At 39.0% G+C, this 23,434-nt stretch overlaps 1 protein-coding gene across 1 annotated transcript; it reads left to right on the forward strand.

Annotated features, from left to right (window-relative positions):
• The first annotated feature begins 11,927 nt into the window (after positions 1-11,927).
• LOC124162809 lies at positions 11,928-21,416 on the forward strand. The gene is made up of 4 exons (XM_046539470.1): positions 11,928-12,013; positions 13,490-13,988; positions 18,998-19,052; positions 21,349-21,416. The coding sequence occupies exons 1-2, from the start codon at positions 11,995-11,997 to the stop codon at positions 13,960-13,962; spliced, it is 492 nt and encodes a 163-aa protein (XP_046395426.1). The 5' UTR covers positions 11,928-11,994; the 3' UTR covers positions 13,963-13,988; positions 18,998-19,052; positions 21,349-21,416.
• Positions 21,417-23,434: the final 2,018 nt, after the last annotated feature.

The following is a 23,434-nucleotide window of genomic DNA, read 5'->3' on the forward strand; positions in this document are numbered from 1 at the left end:
TGAACTCTGTCATTACATACATCCTCTAGTCATAACTATGACTCAATCCATGAAAATAGCATCCAATATTCTACACAATCAAATCAAAGTGCAAAAAAATAAAATACTACACCTATGGCAGCAAATGATTCACATATTTATTTTATAACATTATTTTAATTTCAAATGAGGGAAACTCAATCATCCAGAATTAGGACCCTGTTTGACTAGTATACTACGTAGTTTAAAAGTCATTTAAGAACGTGGAAATTTTAATGCTCTATCTTACAATGCACAAAACTTTCTAAAAGAAAAACAGTGAATCCTTAATTTGTTCAAAAAATACAGTCACAGGAATTATGGGTCTCTTCCATTTCATTACTAATTTTACACAGCCTCATTGATAGATCCTCCACACTCCATGTAAAAAATTTGGAGGGGGTTGGGTACCAAAAAAACTTATGGTAATAACAATAAGGTAATGGAGTTGTGACCAAACTACTGTTTACTTAAGAATACATATTATACATATCTCCAATTCTACAATCTCTTTACCGCAAGCGTATATACTGGGCATTTCTCACACTCCAAATTTCTACGCACAAACATGTATAATTGTATGCTGTATAATCAAGTAATGTATAATTAAGCTGCTGAAGTAAACAACAAGATAAATATTTACTTTGACACTCAATACAAAATTTATTTGTACATAACATATTAAGTTATTTTATGGGTTCCACCAATGAGAAAGCTTCACCACAATACACACAATTTAAAGTGATGGAGTCATTGCACAACATAAATTTTCAGGACATCAATTAAGCTGCAAACATTGTCCCTTTCATGAGTTAAATAGTAACCTATGACACTAATAAAATCAGAACTCATAAATGCATGGATGGGAAAGAGCAATGGTATAAAGTAGGGATGGACGGATTTTTATCAGATCCAGATAGGATACTTGATTTCAGGTCTCGGATCTTCGGATATTTTTGGATTCTAATGCATTTTTAATTGCCAGCTATAAACGATGCGATTGCTCAAGTTTCTTCTGGGTACACACGATCAAAGGAATGCTATTTAGATTTTCATACACATTTTAACCTTTTCCCTACTATACACGTATACATACGTGTGGATGTTTCTTGACCCGGGAGACGACGGCCGTATATTTACGTGTGAGATTTTCCTAGCCAGGAGAACGAAAGCCATATATATACTGTTTTCTAGCTCTTCCCACTTTTAGGACGGTCGCGGGTTTATGTCGTCTTTGTCTCAGGACCCAACCCTTGCGGGGTTTAGGATTTACCCTCGGAATCCAGGAGCAGGTACCCGGACCCCTCGTCTTTTATAACCCCTCTTAGCAGTAAGGGACAGCGGTTATACAATTGTTTATCCAGTCTGGTTCCGAAATAAATATTTGTTCATTTCTCAAGAAAAATAAACAAAGAATTGAATAATTTGTCTTTTAAGCAGCGTTTACAATTTTTAAACAAAATTCTACGATAAATATTAACTTATATCTCGAGTTATGTATAAACATCAACATAGAAATTATTGCTGCATTAAATGCCTTAATATTGGCCTTAGAACTTCGTTTAGAATTTGACAATGCTCAGAAAAAAATGAGGAATTCAATTCTAAGTCTGCAATTTACGTGCAAGCAACAATTATCCATTTGCTAAATACATAAATATAAGCAATTCATAAGTTGACCACGAACCAATTCCGCAGGTATGGTCATAAACCCGGAAAGGAGGGAGCACAACTACTCTCGGAGTTTGAGATAATGTGAAGTCCCTGCATTGAGGGGTCGAAAAAGGTTCAGTGAGACCCTTCTTAACGAATGCCCTCCAAAAATGCTCCATACCACGAGAAAGAAGAGTCTCTTGGGGCTCAGTACAGCAGTCATGCTAAGACGAAAACTCTGCCGTCTCGAAAGGATTAATATTTTAACTGATTAAAAATCATTTTCCTAAGCTTTCAAGTTATTTGACAGAATTCAAATTTTTCCTCATGCACATTTCCCCTGGATTTTGTCATTTTCTCATCGCATGCTGACTTGCTTCACCAGCAAATACTTCAGGTATGGTGGGGTGGATTTTGCACTTCCTAGCAATAGTTTCACGCTACAGTGCATGCACATGGCGTATGTTGAGCTCTCCTTATCTCAATAAAAATCCACACAATGAAATACATTTGCATCGATATATCATCACATTAAATTGCAACTGTGCAATCTGCGACATAATTGACGATTTTTAGTTCAACATTGATTTCAAGTGCGACGAGGTGAAGGAACAGAACGAGACAACCACTCAGTGATCACGAGAGAAAGAGGTGGGTAGCAGATGTGCACGGAGGCTTCAACGATAATACGTGTCAAAAACACGAGGGCACTAAGAAGGTTTTTCTCTAAGGCTCAGCTATTAACTCTAAAATACAATCAGAGTACCTACAGGAAGCCCCATGGCTGTAGGCACAAGAGAGAAAAAGAGCATCTTATCAATCTGATGATCACGCTATGCATCAAAATGCAGAGTTAATTTTTGCAAAAAAAAGTGGAAAAATGAAAGGTTTTCTTTGATTCATTCCCCATGTTGTTCCACCACACCTTCCTAACAGCAGTTGAACTTCACTGGCTCATTCTGCTGATACCATGCGAAGTAGTAAGTTTGCAAACATCCAATGAAAAGATATCATTTTCATTAGTTTTAACACTTGAAGACAGAGAGAAGACATTTCAAGATCAGAAAAGAATCTATTTTGAAAGCCTCAAGACACTAACATATTTATTTCAGTATCCATAATAATGTCTGCATTCTCCCATTATGTACATAGCTTTAGTGCTGGCCTCAGATTTCAGCTACTCTGCATTCACATGGAGCATTAAAATTTAATAAGTTCCCCAGGAACCGGGTGCAAGGCTCCAAAGTTCCTAAGTTTTTTTCTGCCATCTTTAGGGATAAAAAGAGAAGACCTGGTTGACCACTAGAGAAGAATTTTATCATATTATCCACCGGGAAAACCTCAAATCTTTCATCAACCTCCTCAATGTGCTCCATTCTCAGGCAAAAACTTGACGTAGATAAAGCATGAAGGTTTGCTTACAAGTTTTAGACTATAGACTTAGTTTTCAACATCATCCTTAGGGATAGTCATTGACTTGTTCACAGATGATCTCATCCTTTGCCACTGGTTCTAACCTTAGAGTAAGTACAAACAATTTGTTTATCAGTATAACAACGTAAGTAAGCAAGGTCAGAACTGCTAACGTTCAGCTAACAAAGATATGCATATGCCAGACAAAAGAAAATCAAGAATCCAAAGCACCAGGAGTGAGCAAACCACAATGCATGACACTTTGATAATGAAGTTATTACACTATCGTGTTCAAAAAACATTTCAATCACCACATTAAATTTACCTGGAAAAGGCCCCAAAAAGGGACTACATGCTACTATGGTTTTCTGAAATAATTCCTGAAAAGCTTTATTTGTTGAAGGAGTGAAATCCCTGACTCTGTAATTCTCTTGGTGAAGAACTACAAGTTTGAGTAAAATCTGTTTACCTTGCTACAGTGTACCATTAGACCATTCAAGAGATTAGCCATGGCTTTTACCTCTTGATGAATAACCTCAGTTCGAAGGCTTTTTTAAATCACAGCTCCCTTTCCGTTGAAAGGGTCCTAGGAATGGTTTGTGCGAATACATATTTTTGAAATTGCTACTGATGTAATAGGGTAGTTTCCTTCATCAAAGAAAACAAAAGGCATTGATTGCGATTCGTTACCCACCATTTGTGTATTCATAATACACAAATTATTTGGTTTTTAAAATACCGGTTTAGACGAATGGCAAGGGTCAAATTTTATCCTCATAAGAAAAAGGCCAGATTGGCGCCCATGCGATGCCACTCCACGTGACATCACAGGGACCTAGTTTCTACACGAGAGGATAGGAGTTATACATCGTCTGAGGTTACCAATGTATGCATGAGGCACAGAGCTCAGGGAAACATGTCTTAATAATCACCTATTAAAACTGGCTAAGGTCGGAAAGTTTTCTTCGTTTGATAAGGTATTAATAATAAACCTTTTTTAAGCCAAGCGCTACCAGCCAGCAAGGTACTCAGCTACCCGCAAGCATCCTGCGTCCTATCAGCACTCAGAGCCTCGATCAAGGTCACCTCACAAGGTGGGAGGGAGAACCAGAAATGCGTCGCACGGACTTTTTCCCATCATTCCTACTTACGCGTCGCGTTTTCGCACGCTTGAAATTTTTCACTTTTCATTTAATCGCAAAAAATAGGTATCGTCATTTAAAAATCTAAAAGCGTGAAATACATACTCCAGGAGTAATTATCTTTCGATTTAGGCAATAAAAAAATAATAGGAAACCACCCTATTACCGCTATTACTTCTGGTAAGGGCACCCTTACCTGCCAATGACAGATAGGCCAAAGGGTAGTTCACATGGTGAAATCACATCAAATAAATTGTTGAAAGATTGTGGGAAACCCTATTAACAATCTCTCTCATAGTATAATCAAATGAGCCTCGGAAACCCTTAAAATGGCACATGATCCTTCAGGGTGGGTGCCTTTTGTGGCAGCGAGTTAGGCAAGGTCCTTGAGGTCCTCAACATACAAAACCCTTGCAGAAACTTATCAACAGCAACTAAAGAAAAAGAAAAGGAGATCCTTTTCCTCTTATCCTAACCAGACGAAGGAGGTAGATATATATGTAAGTAATGCATCCGGAGATGAAACTTTAGGACAATAATGAGGACAGGAAAACTAGAGATGACAATTAAATTTTATAAAAAAATATATTTATATGCATGGGCTGCATGTGTCTTCTGAGGTATTTAACAATTCAATTAAGCCATAGACGCAGCACAACACAATTAATATAAATGATCCTTACAATATTGAGATGACATAATATGTGTCCATCCCAGAATTTAAGCACGTAAACAAGAGGTAGATTTTAGAAAATATCTTAAGAAATTACAAAGTATTTGCGACCCATAAAACCTATAGCAATTTAATAAAAGTATTCTGCAGGAAAAATGTTGCCAACCCCTAGTTTAGGTAATACATGAGAGTTGCACAAGCTTCCAGTGTATAAGAAAAATTATAAAATCAACCAACGCTCTCCCAATTAATAAATCTAGTTAATAACTACATGAAACTGTAACAAAGGTGAGGTACTGAGCTCTTACGTCTAGATAATTAAAAATAAATAAAGTTCCATAGTGAAATTTATCATGAAACTGGACCTATTAGGCAGAAAATGTAACTGGTTATCCACAAATAAGGCTCATAGAAATAAATGCGTTGGTACACTGCAGTGTAAGTAACCACACATGTATTGAGACTCTTCCTGCATGTAGGTAAGTATCTACAAGTAGGTAAACTTTGGGTTTGAGCTGAAAATAATTCGATTCATTAATAAAACAAAATATTAGTTGGTATGATTGTGAATCAATATAAACACCATCTTCCGAATACAAAATTTATAACAAAAGAAAAAATTATAATTAAGTTCCTTGCGTTGCTTTAAACGTAGGTGATTCAAATAAATTGATGAAATAAGTTATTCTATCCAGCAACAGTAACAGAACGAAGTTATTTTTTAAGCAGAATACTTACTTTCCACAATTAAGTATGCACATGCATGATCAAACTAATAGGGTGGTTTCCTATTATTTTTTTATTGCCTTAATCGAAAGATTATTACTCCTGGAGTACGTATCTCACGCTTTTAGATTTTTAAATGATAATATCTATTTTTCGCGATTAAATGAAAAGTGAAAAATTTCAAGCGCGCGAAAACGCGACGCGTTAGTAGGAATGATGGGAAATCTCTCCGTACGTCGTATTTCTGGTTCCCCCTCCGCCCGGTGAGGTGACCTTGAGGCGAGGCTTAGCGCTGATACGTCGCAGGCTGCCAGCGGGTAGCCTAGTGCCCTGCCGCCTGGTAGCGCTTGGCTTAAATAAGGATTATAATTACCTTATCAAACGAGGAAAACTTTCCGACCTTAGCCAGTTTTAATAAGTGATTATTAAGACATGTTTCCCTGAGCTCTGCGCCTCATGCATGCAATGGTAACCTCAGACGACGTATAACTCCCATCTTCTCCTATAGAAACTAGGTTCCTGTGCGTCACGTGGAGTGGCATCGCATGGGCGCCAATCTGGCCCTTTTCAAATGACGATAAAAATGGACCATTGCCATTCGTCTACACCGGTATTTCTAATACGAAATAATTTGTATATTATGAATACACTAATGGTGGGTAACGAATCGCAATTATTGCCTTTTGTTTTCTTTGATGAAGGAAACTACCCTATTCTAACGAAAGACACTGCCGGCAAAACAGCTCTAAAAACATTTCACCCTTCAATTGTTTTAGTCTACTGACTTAGACCATTTAAGTAAGTAGACCTGCCATTCGGGCGGTACGCTGTGGCCAACATCGCACGGCGGGGAAGTGAGTGGGATGAGGGAACGTGACGTCACGGTTGGGACTGCAGACGATATTCCGTATGCGCGCTTGAGATATTTTAACGCTCATTCGCTGCAAAGCCGCTGAAAAGTGACGATATTGGGCACGAAAAATGATTATACACTTAATAAATATATTTTTACGATGAACTAAGGCATTTTATAGCCTTGACTGTGCGCAAAAAGCTAAATAAATCAAGATAAAGCGAGAAGCGATCGTATTAAATAAATTGATTAAGAATGCCATATGTAAACATGGGCGTACCCAGCGAAGGCCAGGGGGAGCAGCTGTCTCCCTAGAAGCAAAAATCGCAAAAGTCTTTAAGCAAAATCAGAACTGAATTGAAACGAAAGTATTCAACAAATTTTTCTTCAAACCAACGAAAAATGATATGTATTAGTATAAGTTAAGTAACTGAAATAAAACTATTTTTTCAAGGAAATGATCTCATAAACTAATAAAGCGCTGTAATAATGTTCTTATAATGTTGGTTTCATTCATCTTTTCCATGCTAAAATGTCTCAACTTGGCTTACCCCCCCCCTCCTAGAACATGGCTTCCCCCCCTAGACCATGGCTTTCCTCCCCCTAGACCATGGCTTCACCCCCTCTAGGTAAAAAGAAGGGGTCCTGGCAAGTACCACGTAATTTTTTCCGCAAAAACCAGTTTATTGCGATCTCGGTTATCTTCAATAAAAATAATTAAACAAATCGTTTTATTTATAAGCCCAGCACAATGAAGCCTAGATTAACGTATTTACACTGAAAATACGCATTTTGAAAAATCCTACGTGAGATTAAAAAGAAGGCGTGGAGCAAAATCCCACGATATCTCACAAAGGATGAAGGGAGGGGTCCATAAAAAGGCAAAATTATTTTAGAAATATTGCTTATTACTAGTAGATTAACCTAACGGTGACATTCCTAGAAAATGAATATTAAGACAGTCCCAACGGTCGTGTGTCATTTTTGACCCATAATTTTAGTAACTTTGCATCGAGCAATATTCATGAAAATTGGCACACTTATGGGGAAAGGAGTTTAAGCAACATTTTTACAATTTTGACCTTTTGACCTCACAATGTGGGTCCAAACCAAAAATTTTAATTTGCCTTATGTGGTTTTAATGTAAAAAATTGAGATTGAAAAATGTCTAAATTTCATTGACCAAAATGTCAATTCTTGGGTTTTCGGACTTAAGAAACCCGAAAAAAACACTTTAATTTACGAAAATTCAACCTTTGACACAGTAAGGTCACCGTCAAGGTCATAAGGGTGGCAAAAAGAATAGCATACCAACAAAGGTGTCGATCCATGGATTTTATAGGGCACCCAAGTCATTGGTATTGTCCAAATACCCGTATTATTCACTAATTGACCTCAAGGTTAATACGGAGGTCAAAGGCCATAGAGGTAAACGTCCGGCCATCGTGACACCCAGGTTTCGAACCATATGTTTTCAAGGGTGCCAAAGACGATTTTTCAATTAATAGATCCGTATTGTTGATTTGTTGACCACCGAGGTCTCAATGGGGGTCAAAGGTCATAGAGTTAAATGTCTGGCCATCATGACAACCAACGTGTCAAACCATAGGTTTTGAAGGGTCCCAAAGTCGGTTACGCAGTTCATTCATCCGTACAACAATTTATTTTGACCTCCGAAAGTCATAATGGGGGTCAAAGGTCATAGAGATTTTAGCCGACCGCTTTGACTTTCTGGCCGCTTTTGATTCAGATATTTTAAACTTCATTCGCTACTTCGATTACCAAAATTTTATCTCCCTCAATAACTTCAATAGCATTTTAAAAAAGGTGATTGTTTGTTTTTAAACTCTAGCTAAATTTGAGGATTCTTTTTCAAAACTCTCTTCTACAATTCTAGGCCATTAAGCCTGATATAGAAAGTAGGAATTTATGGTGTGGTATAAATTGAAAATTCTATCTAAAGCTGACGAAAGAGGTAACTAGCGCGTTTTAAAGTAACCAAGTATTTTCTTATACATGCGACTTACGCATTTTCACAAAATCCGTTCAGCATTTGAAGACGCACAGTGTAATGTAGAAATAGAAATATATTTTAATGACAATATTTTCCACATCTGCGGGCAACAAAACAGCAGCTGTTTGAACGGCCTTATGTATCATGTGCGCTGCAAAACCGATTTGATAACTTGTGATGTACAGACCTTAGATCTGAAGGAATGACTATAAAAAATAGAATGGAAATACATCCTTCTGCTAATGCTAGTTTCTTTTCTTCGTTTTCATAAATTGTTTTTACTTAAAATTTCTGTATTTTGGAGGAAGATAGAGCAGTATTTAAATATCTTTTATGGTCTTGCGTCTCCAAGTGCTTCGAAATATCATACTGCCGTGAAAAATAGAAATTTATCCGTTACATTTCACACATTCTTGACAAATTTCACAGAGTAATCGCGTCTGGATTATTTAATAAAATGAGATTCACTTCTTAGATGATCTTTGAATCCACATCCTCTTTTCTTACGTATTGTGACAAGAATATCAAAAATTAAATTATGTCGTAAATTGTTTAAAAAAATTTAATTGAAAACTCTGTAAGTACATACGTACAAAATTACATAAAAATATTTAATAAGTTATTCAATATATTAAATATAATTGATTGTTATATAGCACATTTATTTTTAAAATTATTTTAATCCAATCCTCTCTTTCTTTTTAATTATAAATATGTTAATAGGTATTATTTATTCCCAGAATTTTCCGTAGCGTACGTAAATCGTAGGTGTCACTTGCAAAGCCGGCGCTACACCTTTTTCCACCATCGCAAAATATATATAACACGAGAGCTGTCTGCTAAGTAAAAAATTATGCATTTATGAAATTACTTACCTAAATAATATGAATGCTGATTTGTTGACATCCCTTTTTAGTAGCGCTAGCGCGCAGCTCAATTTGCATCGCATAATTGACCGTTTAAAAATTACTATATGCGAAGGCGTTGCCGCGTTACTTCGTGGACGACCGGCTTTACACCATGACCCTTTTCCTCTCTAAAATTCCCCCCGTTTACAACTTTTGTACAAGATTTCATGTTTTTATAACGATGTTCCGAATGATGCTAGATCGCTAACGAGATAAGAAAAAAATCTGCGGAAGTTTACAAAGGGTTTCGTCTTCATTTTACTGCCACAATATTTTTTCGTCGCTGCCAATGCCGAAAAATGCCACTGTTCATTAATTGTAAGTTCACCAATCCAACCATGGCTGAGAGAATACTTCTCGTACATAACGCAATAAATATTAGTACTTTTAATTGAAAAATCGCGAAGAAAATGGTCAAAATACCGCAGTGATACAGTGAATCCCCATTCGTAGCCATGCGCTACGACGATGAGCGTCCCAACAGTGACGTCACGCCGCTTTAAAAGTGGGAGGGGAAGGAAGGGAGCGGAGGGGAGATGTTGGCCACCTCAGAGGAAATATATCCTTACTCTGAGTTGGCCACACGGCGAGACATGGGTAGGGGTGGGGAATCGCGGGTCTAGTTCTTATATGGTCTAAGTCTATATCTGTGGAAATCGACTACTGGTGGAATCGACTATCGACGGAATCCACTATCGAAATCACGGGCGGGAGTCCAAATCTTGGCATTCAAAAAAATTAAGTTTCGCGTTATGACTTGAGGAATAAATTCCACTGAAAAATATATTTTTTGTTTCATCGCCTCAGTAGATAAAAAAGCACGATTGAAATCACATTTCGAAGAGCATTTTTCTTTATGAAAATAGGGACTTTTCATGGCAGGATTTTTTACATCTTAAGGCAGTTAATTGATTTTTTAAATTAATCTGCATTTCTTAATAACCCAGGCGGACGGCGTTCTTGGGTGTTCCGAATAGAAATGATAAAAAACTCTCCAGCACCGTTATCAGCCTCCTTCATTTTTGCCAGGGCTGCCTGAAGCCAACCGGGGAAAATAAATTCACTGATGAATCAGTTTAAAGATATTAAATGAGACGACGTCTTTATCCAATGAAACCAGAAGGAGAATAAGAAGAGAGTAGCGGCTCGAGCCGATACCTTTACAAAGAATGAATATACATGTACAAACGTAATTATTTGCTTTGCCAACCTCGCTGCCGTGAATGACACCTGCCCTTTGCGAACAGGTCCCACTCCATGTTTTCAGGGAAGAGTTAGCTGGTAAGGTTTTCCAACTAAATTCCAACAGTGTTTTTCACGTGACACCATCACGTGGACTACCATTCGTCTGGCTCCTACCCTTCCACATATTTGGCGTGAGTGGCCCTTCCTGAGGTAATTTAGATTTATTCCTGTCAGTGTAGCTCTTGGGGTCATAGGAGCACGCAAGTAACGGAAAGGTTTTAGCCCATTGGAAAGGACGCTGTGTATACTGAAGGCTACATATGGAAATAGTATACGGACAGAGTAACCTTTAAAGGGCACTAATTGTTTACTAATGGCTACACAGTAGCGGATACAGAAAAAAACTCTAGAGGGGGGCGCAAAAGATATCTTGACCAACCTTTGCTTTTATCCTAAAAAAATAATCAAGTCGCATGCAAAGTTTAAGAAAGTGTTATTTGAACTGATTATACGCACATGAAATACAAAGCCATCTTATGACATAAAAAAGTTAAAATTGTAGTCCTGCAATGTTTGGTTATGCGGGCGGCCAGGAAAGGGTTGTGGGGCGCGCCTCCCATATGCATCCGCCACTGAGATTACATATGGAAACAGTATATGAAAGGTATACATATACCTCTCAGATACTGTTTCCATATGTAGCACATACGTATACAGTATATGAAAGGTATACAGATACCTTTCGAATTCTGTATACGTATACGCTTCAGGATACTGTTTATGTATACTTAGAATCTAAAACATGTATACAGTTTCTCAAGGAAACAGTATACACCTGGTATACTTACGGTATATGTATACCGTTACCAGTGTGCTGTCTGGGATATGCCCAATTCATTACGTTGCGCTCTTAAATTGGAAAGGGATCTCAACCTTGTCTTGAAAATTTCAGTACAAGACGGAACATGTAAAGAATACTCACACTTACCGCTTGAGCAACTAACGATATAACGGCAGTCTTTTCTACAATTTCCACTATCCATAGTTTTCGATAATAGACCGTTGTAAAATGAAAAAATAAATAAATCATCAACACATTTCAATGCCGTTCATATGTTTAGAAGCACTAAAAAACGTATGAATTGGCCACTTAGTTGTAATTTTAATTTATCATGTAATCATAAATAGAAAATAAAATTCAGTTGCATATCACGTAGTAATTCATTATTGCATTTGCAATGCTTCACCTGCGACGGTTCCGGAGCAACAATGCTTTCGAAACCATACGTCAACCGTTACTACGGGACTATTGTTATTCCTCATACGAATGCATTCAGAGCAATCGAGAGCAGACGTTTGACAACTGAAAATAGCTTTTAAGCTGTTAATTGAGCAACTTGAAGTCCAGCATGGGCCAGTGCTTGTGCCGTAAGTGTCATAACCATTGTAGGATAGTATTTTTAGACCTAAATCCACTAAATATTGGCTGATTTTAATTGAAATACGTGGCGGAAAGGATATTGCCTAGCAACCACTTGGATATAATCATCATGCATCCCTTGGCTGGTCGGTCCTCGAAGGATTCGACAGTTTTCGAGGGCTAATGCACAAAAAGTAGCGTATAGTCTTAATTTTGGGAGTAATATCCCTCAGAACGGAATTAACTTAACAATATTCGGGATCTTAAACCTGATGAGTTCGGTTCGATGGCGTGCTTCCTGAATTGAAGCGCAGAGTTCATGCTCTCGTTCTCTTCGTTATGCGAAATCGCTTTCGCTTAATTTCTGCGAGGGCCAATTTCTGCGACGAAGCGTATCCATAGTGTCTTATTAAATAAGAATCCTAATCAAAGAAGAAGTAAGGCCTAATGTGTTCTTAAATCGCAGATAACCTATGCCCGAGACCTGATTGAATTGAATTGATAGTCACATACAACGAGAAATGCATAAAATAGGAATTTAATCTGCAACTCTTAGCTGATTATGTATGTTTGCATGCAATTTAATTGATATGAGGTTCATAAATTCGTTTTTGATTGGAAATGAATGTGGGAAAGGTTGAACTAATCATTTTAAAAAATCAATTACTCGCTAGAGTGTCCTTTCCTCAATTTTAGTTGATGAACTACCAGCAGTCCTGTGTAATAATGGTAATATGTATATTGTAATAGCCAGGGGCGTATTCAGGACGATATGTTAGGGGGGCACGACCCGGGGGGGTAATATTTGAACATTTTTATCTCTAAAAATAACATTTTATGCTATTTTGGACGTTAAAATTAAGCAATTCATGGGTCGTCGGGAAACTTTTTTTTGCTAAAATATATTGGTGGAGCAGAATATATTTTTTTATAGGTTAATATTATCCTCCTTATATGAAATGCTTTTGGTAGGTTGGCACGTGCCCCCTGAGACTTCTCCCACCCCAACCCCGACTACGCCCCTGGATATAAATTTTTTACTTCATAGTAGCGTATTTATCCCTTTCGCATCCTTAAGAGCCTGGCCCAGTGACGTAACTAGGAATATGCATTGGGAGTGGGGGAAGGGTTAGGCCTGAGGGGGCGACCTCCCCCCCAGGCATACCATTGTGAAAAATGGCATGCCTGGAAGTACATTTTACATTATTTTATGCTTAAAATTTAACTCACGGCAGATGCAGTTATTATACGGAAAAACTAGTCAATGGTTTTAAATATTCTTTTTATTTCTCTGAGGCTGGGGGAATCTATCCCCCTTAGTGGAGGAATTTATCCCGCTCATACCACCCCCATCGTTACGCCACTGACCTGACCTATGTAACTCCCTACGGGCCATCCCTTACCCTTCTTCGCATCCACCTACCCTTGGACGATCGTTTTCATATAGAGATTATAGGACTTTCATATCCTTCATTTCCCTCCAGGCAAGCGAAAACGGCAGGGCGACTGTCAAGACGCGTATCGGCCCGGAGGGAGCGAGGAGGCCTCCCGGGATGATGTCCCTCCATCGGCAGAGGTTGCGGAGCGCCTCAGCACCGTGGATGAGGCGAGGGGAATTCCACCACCCCCCAATCCGCCGATGGAGGGCGAAGGCGATGAAGAAATCGTCCCGGGTTGGCTTTTTGAGCGACACCATATTGGGGCGGGTGATGCTGGCCCAGTTGTGGGCCAGGACCCTCCACGGCACATGCCGAGGGCCTTTCAAGGCGTCGAGGGGATCGGCTACCTCAACTTCCACTTGCGAATTACTGCGGAGGAAGTCGAAGGGCAGTGGGTCATCCGCAGGGTAGAGGTAGTCGCCCCCCTCGACGTCGTGGTGGTCTACCCGGGCCACCCAGCCTTCGCCGTGGAGGTGCGATTTCCGCCGGCCGGGCCCCATGGAGACGGTCCCGCTTGAGGCCCGCAGCCGGCCTCCATCAAGAGGTGAGTGAATCATCTTTTGCGTGGCAATAATGAGTATTTTGAACACTTTGGAGCCCCAGCCCTATCCAATCTCACGGGATACCATGCATTACCATCACATCGAGATATAAAATTCGTGAATACTTACACATTCATTGGTACCATCAGTTATCAACTCATAGCTCTTGATGTTGGTTCGCTAAGTAGTCTGCATTTACTAACTACACAGCAAACCGCCACTATAGGCGTGTGGCAGAGGTTGTTGAATCACCAGCCGCGGGCAAAAAAATGTTAAAAGTAAATAAGGTGCTTATTAGAGATATTTAACTGCATAATCCCAACCAGAATTTATTAAAACGACCGGAATTATCTCGAATATTCTTGGAAACAACAAATGCCTAAACATCCGTATAGCAAAATATCTCTCTTGCGTGATCGTTTCTGTATCTGTGAGTTAAACTCGCCCCAACCAGCCAGTTTACTAATGAAATTTTAAAATAGCGCATGTGTAATGCTGGAAGCTGAGAAAAATGAAATTATTAGAGCGAGATCAATAAGAAAAAATGAACAATGATAAATAAACGCATGCAAACAATCAATCGATCGATCAATAACAATTTTTTGGACAATTTTGACATATTTTTGCGCAAGCCCGAGTATTCCTCGGGAAATATTTCCCTCCAGGGACTCGGGCCCGATTAGAACTAGGGCTGTCGTATTTGATTCCGTGGAATAGATTTCCGTACGTTTTTCTCGAGCCCCAACTATTCAGCCTTTTTATTAAGCTCTTTATCTAGTCTTGCTTAAAAGCAGGAATGGCAAGTGAAACGAAACGATAGGCAAGACCAGTGAAATTTCAATAGTTTCGTTCCCTGGAGCGGAATGCAGAAACGAAACGAAATGAATTTAATCCCGGGGAGCTAAAGTCAGGGTCAGTGGCGCCGACTCCATGAGGCCTGAGCCCCCTCAAAAATTCGTTATGTGTGTGAGGAAAAAAATGTGTCGGGCTTGTCGATTTTCCCCGTAATTTCCAAATATCGAGATCCGAGTTATCAGGGTTCTAATGTTGATCATATTACTCTTCTAAAATGCTTAAAAAACTTAAAACTCACTACTTATAAAATTTGTCGGGGCAAGATCCCCCCCCTCCCAATATTTTTTGTAAGTCGGCATCCCTGCTCAGGGTCGAAACGAAATCGGAGTCGAAACTACTTCGGGTCGAAACTTTACTTAAACTCTGGGACGAAACGAAACACAGATAATGTTTGGCACCGGAGGAAACACGTGCTTCACCTTCGAACAGTTAAGTTTCGACCCACACACCGAGTACGAAGTGTGGTTGAATGAAGTAGAGGTTCGGCTACCGCCATTAAATGCATGGTGCACTCGAATTTTTACTACTAACAGGGGAACGGTGAACGCAAACTGGCAGTTTATATGTTTAACCTCTCTACATGCATGTCAAACTTCATGGGTCGAAACTATTCTCTCTTATCCCCCTCCACTCAACTTCTGGGATCGAAACTTAACTATGAGGAGCGGAGTTTTGATTAATTTAGTTTCGTTGCCGGGAGTAAAGTTTCGTCCCGGGTTGAAACTGAACCCCTGGGTGATTTTAATTTCGTGCGGAAACGAAAATAAACCTAAGCCTAGTATTTTCGTTTCCCTCCGGGTCGAAACGGAATATTTTCGTTTCGTTTCACTTACCATGCCTGCTTAAAAGGTGATGTCATTTAGCGGTTCCTGAATTTCTTTTTCGGATTAGGAAATGTTTTATTAAAACAAATCAAAAGCCCTTGGCTTTTCACAACCTATACATGTAAAATCCACGGGCTTCAAAATGTTACGACGTGGGACCAATCCCCAGTGCGAGTATAGTATGGCCTACAGCTTCAAAATTCAATGATGGACGAATACTTCTTGTCCTTTTTTCTCACTGACATGCCTCGAGTTTATTGGATTTGTATGTCGAGGGAATGAGAAGGAGAGAGTAGGGGGTGGGATTTTGTTCTAACTCGAGAAGGACCGGGGTCGCTGCATAGATGGACCCATATCCGTCATTTTAGCGTGTGGTAATCATTTAAAATATTTCTTCGTTTCTGTTAAAATTATTAGATAAATTCATTACACATAACCTTTTCCTTATTTTTCAATACAACTGAGTAATTTGTTACAAATAATTTTAAAATTAAAAATTAAAAATGTACAGCGGTTACGTCTCTCCTGCCTCGCCTGCCTTAGCTTACCACACGTCAATCATTATGGCAGATACGATGCTTATTTTAATTCAAAATGTAATTTTCAAGGAATTTCGAATGCATAAACGTGCTAATTAAATCATCAAAATGGCCAGGTTGCCCGTCAATATGACAAATCAGGTTCCTCGAGCAGTGGCGTAGAAGTGGCGGGGGGGTTTTGGGGAAACCCCTCCCCCCCCCCACCCGAGAGCTCAAATGAAATTTTAAAGTTAAATCCAATTTACTTAATTGGATTTATATTACTCATAGAATAATGTAAGGATACATGAAATATCGCCCAGAAACCCTTTAAACTCACTGTTTTGAACCATTAATCATATTTTTTTTCTGAGGGAGAGCCCCCGCACCTCCCTCTTTCGTGGCGGGTATTCTATAACCCCCAGACCCCCTGAATTAGTTGCGCATAAACCCCCCCTAACTTTAATTCCAGGCTGCGCCGCTGTCTTCGAGTGCTAAACAGAATTAGGTACAGCAATCGATACATGGGCGTACCAAGCGAGGGGGTGCAGGGGGCAGCTGCCCCCCCCCCCCCCCAGAAGCAAAAGTAAATTTAGTTCAAATCGAAATTTTTTAACAAATTTTCTTTTAATTCAAGAAAATTGATATATAACATATATAATTAAAATAGAAATATTGTTTCGATCAAATTATTTTAAAAATTAATAAAGCGCTGTTATTTTTGTTTCCTTGACTTTTTCTTTGTTACAACTTGTACGACCATGGCATGTCCCCCTCTAGTTTTGATCCTGGGTATGCCCTTGAAGTGATAGAAAAAGTAAGCAAAAACTTGATGGCCAAGGGGTACTTAAAAGTGAGTCTCCGTTTTGTGCTGACATCGAGGGGAAATTGAAATGCTCCTCTAAATATCAAGTCGATCACGTTTGTTTTCTTTACCTAATTTCTCCACCAAACTCTGTTCTGAAAAAAAATCACTTGTACCCCTTGGCGTCTCACCCACCTCATTTGCAGCTGAATTATTTGCGCCATGAGGGAAGGGTGGGGAAAGAAAGGCTGAGAGAAACTCGTTTTTGCCATTAGCCTGATCTTGACAAAAGGCGCCGAGGAGACCACGGTTTGAATTTCCATCCGACAGTACTGACAAGGAGACATCGCCAAAGTGATTTTCGGGATCTACATTCGGATGTTATTTTCTGAAACTATATAGGTAAGGTAGAAAAAGTGTCACGGTCAAAGTGTCAAAAATTGATATTAAATTTAAAAAATCGTGAAGTAACTAAATAAAACGAATGGGTGATTTCAAAAATTAGAAGAGAGAAAAATTATTTCCGACACTGGGACTCGGTCCCTAGACACTTTATACAGGTTTAATAACTAACGCCCTAGACCACACCGCCATGGCCATATTTGAGAGATGGAGATTACTCAATGGATGTGATGCTGCGCGAAATCTTTACAAGCGAGCATCTCTCGAACCCGGGCATATGTGGAAGAAAGCCGTGACACTTTTTCTGCCTTACCTATATAGTTTCAGAAAATAACATCCACATCCAGATCCCAAACATCACTTTGGCGATGTCTCCTTGTGAGCTTTAAGTGGCCTCCGATGAGCACTCCGATGAGGAGAGGTCAGGCAGTCTCTGAAACATCTCTGCCATCGCCAATATATGAACTCGGTGAATGCCTCACTACTTTGAACCCGGAACATGATGATTTTTTGTGGACATAAGCCTACATTAACGCCTCTTTTAAGAAAATCTACCAACCTTCGATCAAAGTTTTAGTGAATTATATTCTACCGCAGTGGTGTAACTATGGGGGGGGGGGGGGAATGAGGAGGATAGACAACCCCCAAGCCCTCAGAGAAATAAAAAAAATTTAAACTATTGCCTACTTTTGGTATTCAATAACTGCATCAGCTCAAAGTTAAATTTAAAATGCAAAAACGATGCAAAATGTATTTCCAGGCATGTCATTTTTCAAAAGTTTTCCCGGACCCCTTGGGCAGCGTATGATCCACGGGGCGGAGGGGCCACGTAAATGCCTAGGTTATCCTTTCATGACATGATGTGAATCAAATAGCCATACTTGAGACACAAGATATTTCGTCGATATGAACAGCGATAGTATGGCGAGTGTGAAAACTGGATAGATCGCGAAACACAGCCAAGCAAAGGAATATGGATTCACACACTAATGACAAGATAATATCCGCATAGGGTTCACGCGAGGATTGCATTCCTGCTCAGTGCTAGCTGCGTTTTTTTTCCAAATAAAATAATCTTTATGACCTCTTGGTTCTCAGGCATTTTCTAGGAATTTTTTCCACGTATGTCAATTTCGAGCTTCTCAAAACTCGTCGGTGTCCATCTGCATCGGCTGTATTCTTCGAATTAGATTGTCTTCAGCGGTTTTCTGTTTTGGGTGTGGGCGTGCAACAATATTTTAAGGATAATTTTATGGCAGCGGAAAACTTTGATCTAATAATATGAAAAGAGAGATAAAATAATTTCATGGATGACTATTTATTGGCTTTAAATTGTTGGACTAAGTTAAGAATTATTAAAAAGAAATATGATTCGAACCCCGAATTATTCATCAAATTATTAAAAGGATATATTTATTATTTATAATAATAACAAATTTTGGATGGATATTGTAATTATTATATAATCTACAATTTGTCGGTTGGTAATATTGCGTTTATAAATTTTAAGTACTTAATGATAATATGTGCTACCTATCAAGTAAAATACTACGCTAGTAAACGCTATTCAAAACTATAATTTAACCTTTATATTTCCTTAATTTTAGGACCATGACATCTCGGTCCTCCCCGCCCCAAACATGGCGCCAAGAACAGCCAAAGGTATGTGAAATATGCTCTTTTTATTGTCCCTATAAACTTTTTGTTTCTTAACCCTTGCACTTATTTTTCACTTATTTAAAATGAGAATTTTCTACTTAATCATTATAATTGTTGTTGAAAAAAAATAAATTCCCCTAGGCCGTACTATTTGCTGGGCAAAAAGGTGGGAAATTGGAAGGATGAGAGGGGGTGCAAACCTGAGTGTATGTGTGATTGCGACCTTTGCTCCTTGGAGCAAATCCTCTAGGTGCGTGAGTGAGCTTATGCGATTGATTGTTTCATAGTGTTTCAGCTTTATTTTTGTGTATTTAAATTGTTGGACCTCTCTGTCATCCTTCTAACTTCCCAGCCCCCCACCTTTTTGCTCAGCAAAGAGTGCGGTCTTGGGGAATTTATTTTCTTTCGACTGTTAAACGGCCGTAGATTGTTCAATCACCTGTATAATTATTTTGGCTGCTATACATTTTGCCATTTACCATACAGCATAAAATACCACGTAGTTTAAACATATCCTTAATAGAGCTTAAAATGAATGCGTTATTGATATTACATAGAAGCAACATTGCAAGCATACTGGGTTAAACTAGGCAGGATAATGGTATTTTCCCCGCTTTGAAGCCGTGTTGTTATCGATAACAATCGTCAAAACGTTACGGATTTTTTTTATTTAGGAAACTCCTGCCATACACCTGATACTATTTCCTTTTTAATATCCTGACAACAAATGTCGGCCTTCATCTCGTATTTTCGGCTCCACCTCTAAGGGCTTTGCATAGTACACTAAATACTAAGCCGTTTAATGTACTGATTGCACTGGAATGTCGTCAAAGTGAATTTCGTGAAGTACTAAAGAATCGCTATTGTCATGTTTGTGTGCTCATTACCTCATTGGGTTTTTCGAACAAGATGTTGAAGTCACAAGTCCACACTGTGGCACATCGTGGGGTCGTGCTTACTTAGTCACTGTCAGGAGTGAAAACCCCCTATTTTGTCGCTGGTCGGCGACGACGAATGTCAAAGCACTGCAGAAACAAGTGACTTTGTATGCAGTCACGCGCACGGGTGCAAAGTTAAATACACCAAAGGATGAAGTTCGCCATTAAAAAAATATTTTACTTAGCCGGGATTCGAATAGTTTTGTACCAAAGGCGTACCCAGGACCATAACTAGGGGGACAAGCCATAGTCCAGGGGAGGGTGGGGGCAAGCCATAGTCTAGAGGGCGGGGGGCAAACCAAGTTGTGACATTACTTTATGAGATTATTTCCTTGAAAAAATAATTTTATTTTAGATACATATCTTATACAAATACATATCATTTTTCGTGGGTTTAATGAAAATGTCTTGAATGCTTTCGTTTCAATTCAGTAGGTACTGATTATCCGATTTTTGCTTCTAGGGGGGGAAAGGGGAGGGAAGACAAACGATGGTAGTAGTAAAATGGACGGTAAAACTTTTGGCAAATAAAATTTATGACTATTGGCTTAGAGGCGTAACTGCCAGATTACATGACAGGAATTGTGAGAGACAAATTCGATTCTTGAGATGGTTTAACGACTTCCTTTGGAAATTTTGCTCATAAAAGGCTTTTTATAATTTTTAAAGACAAGTAAGGTTTACACATTTAATTCTTTCATCGATTTTGATATTAATAACAGTGATAAATAGTTAAAAACTGGGACAAAACAATGATGAGGCGGAAGCGATCGATTCTTACACCAAATATATACATGGTTATATAATCACTATCACGTATATATATTCTAATATAATTTACGCATTGATTTAATTTTTTTAGGAACGGAAAATCACCATAGCGTCCATCCATTAATTACGTGAGGCGATTTTTACACTCCCTACCATCCCCCGTTGGTGAGATATCGTGATAAGTATTTGGCTCGACCCCCACCCCTTTCCTCTAATGTCACGAGAGATTGTTCTAAAGGCGTATTTTCGGTGTAAATACGGTAATATGTGCTTAATTGAGTTGTGTTTACTAGAATAACAATTTGAGATCAGTTAAAAGTAGTTTCTAAGATAACTGAGATCGCAATTGTACACTGTTTCTTGCGGAAAAAAAATTACGTAATACTTGCCCGCACCCCCACTCTCCGGCACGTGAGATTAGTTGAGAATCGGTTAGATCGCCCTAAACGCCTCGCGTAATTAATGGATGCCCCCATATTGGTTGAGAATAATCAATGAAGCAGTATCAATTTGGCCATACGTGATGGTGCTTCGGTAAATTGCTGTATCTTCTGTTGCATTTAATCTTATACTTAAAATTCATTTCCCAGGCCAGAACACCAGGCCACCTCCTCGCTCCAACCCTGGAGATTGCGTCCATGCAGGTAGGATACCTTTTTTCATCTTAATACTCTTATCACCTACCAAAATCAGGTAATAGTTCAACCATTAATTCGAATTTATAGTAATCGAAGTTATCCGAAGAGAAGTCACCATATTTTTTGACAATCAGTCTATTCAGCATTTTCATTATCACATACATTCAAATACCTAAAGCAAATGGGAATATACGGGTAATAGCCACGGTGCTAACTTTACGATATCACCCGCAGATCACACATTGTGCGAAAAGTCCACAGAGAAAATCATTAGCTTTGACAAAGATTCGAACCCGGATCCACCGATTTCCGATCGAGTGCTTTAACCAGTTCAGTTACAGAAATACCTGTATTACCCATATCCTGGGGTAACAGCAGTCGCTAATGTCATGTCCTACTAAATGGTTGTAAAATAAGAATTATGAGGATTTTAGATGACTTAAGCACGTTAAACTGAAATATTTATGTTTATTATATTAAATAATTCCGCATTTAAGAAATCACAAAAAAGTAAACGGAAATATGGACTTAATATGAAGTCAATGGTTAAAAAAATATCTTTCCATGGTAAAATAAGGCTGAAAATTTTAAGGGCACTGCCAATAGGCTTACATAAGTTTATGAGCTTTTAGAACCTTAAGTTAAATTTGAATTCCGAAGCACATGTAACATAAATACCCCTCAGGAGTGTTCCATCTAGAACATTCTTGATGTGCCCTTAATACACAAGTATTGCACCGATACCACATTTCTCCCTCTTATCCGGTGTCTTCGTTAATAGAAAGTGGTTTCTTTACCCATTTCCGTTAAAAATAACTCACTTTCTAATTCGTCTTCACAAACCTTTCTCTCATCAATAGCAGTGTCTGAGTCAGATTCAAAGTTTCCTGCGCATTTTCTTTTGCTTCTCTTTCTGTGTTTTTCTTTTAGCAATAGCAGCCGTTTGCTAATGATTTTTATTTGAAGATGTCTGCTACAGGCTACAAGCTTAATTTTTTTATTTCAACAATTTTCCAACGTTCCCGTTAATACAAATTATTGTTTAGTAGGCCTTGCATTGTGGACGATTTTGAGATCGGAAAAACGGGCTGCCGTGGATGTATGGATGGTGTTGGTGGGCTTTTGTTAACGATGTTCGTTGGAAAATTTGGAATTAGTTCCGTACTTTCAATGAATGGAGTCATTCATCAATTTTTTTAAATGTCGATTGTGATATGGCTTGAAAAATAGAGAGACCAGTGATATTTCGTTTTTCGATCCGTCGAGTCGCCTAATTCACGTTCTTCTCGTGACGTAAAAGCGGCAGTCTAACCCTTTCGCGAATAAGTTGATGACGTCACAAACTCCTGCCGAGCGTGCCACTGCTTCTCCGCAACTCCTCCGTTTTGCGCATCGGTTCCACGTGGATCAAAGTTATTTACATTCCAGTGAGCGACTCCTTCCTTCAATTAGCGGTTATCTCTGAACGTATGAATGAGATGGAACACTAATGACGTCACCAACTCATGAAAAGTAGGCGGAATACTTCGTGTTTTTTTAATTGATAACTAATGAGAAAATCACGTTATGAGGAATGTGACATTTTTGTCATAACTGAGGTTTCCCTTTCGTCATAACTGAGGTTTCCCTTCCGTCTTTCCGTTCCGTCTCCTCTTCGAGTCGAATTGTCTCGGAAACCCACGGTTGAACTTAAGCACTATGTTGGTCGTTCGCCATGTCACTTCCCTCCTCCGTTCCTTTCTCTCCCACAATTTTCGCCTCCCCTATTCTTCGCATTTTGGGGTTGTAGTCTCGAGCGCGAACTGCACTAGAAAAGTTCTTCGCTAAAAATCTGTATTGCGGATACAGGTAGGCGCATAATAAAAGATCATTTCGACTAAAAAAATGGCGGCAACGTTAGGTACCAACTTTTACTCTTAAACTCATCACACTCCTTCCTCGCCATTTCCTCTACGTACACGTGAACCAGCAAAGGCGATAGTGGACAGCCTTGTCTAACACCTCGGTCAATGCTTGAACGAATATCAGGAGCAAAAAG

The sequence above is a fragment of the Ischnura elegans genome, chromosome 7 (genome assembly GCF_921293095.1).
Source record: "Ischnura elegans chromosome 7, ioIscEleg1.1, whole genome shotgun sequence".
NCBI lineage: Eukaryota > Metazoa > Arthropoda > Insecta > Odonata > Coenagrionidae > Ischnura > Ischnura elegans.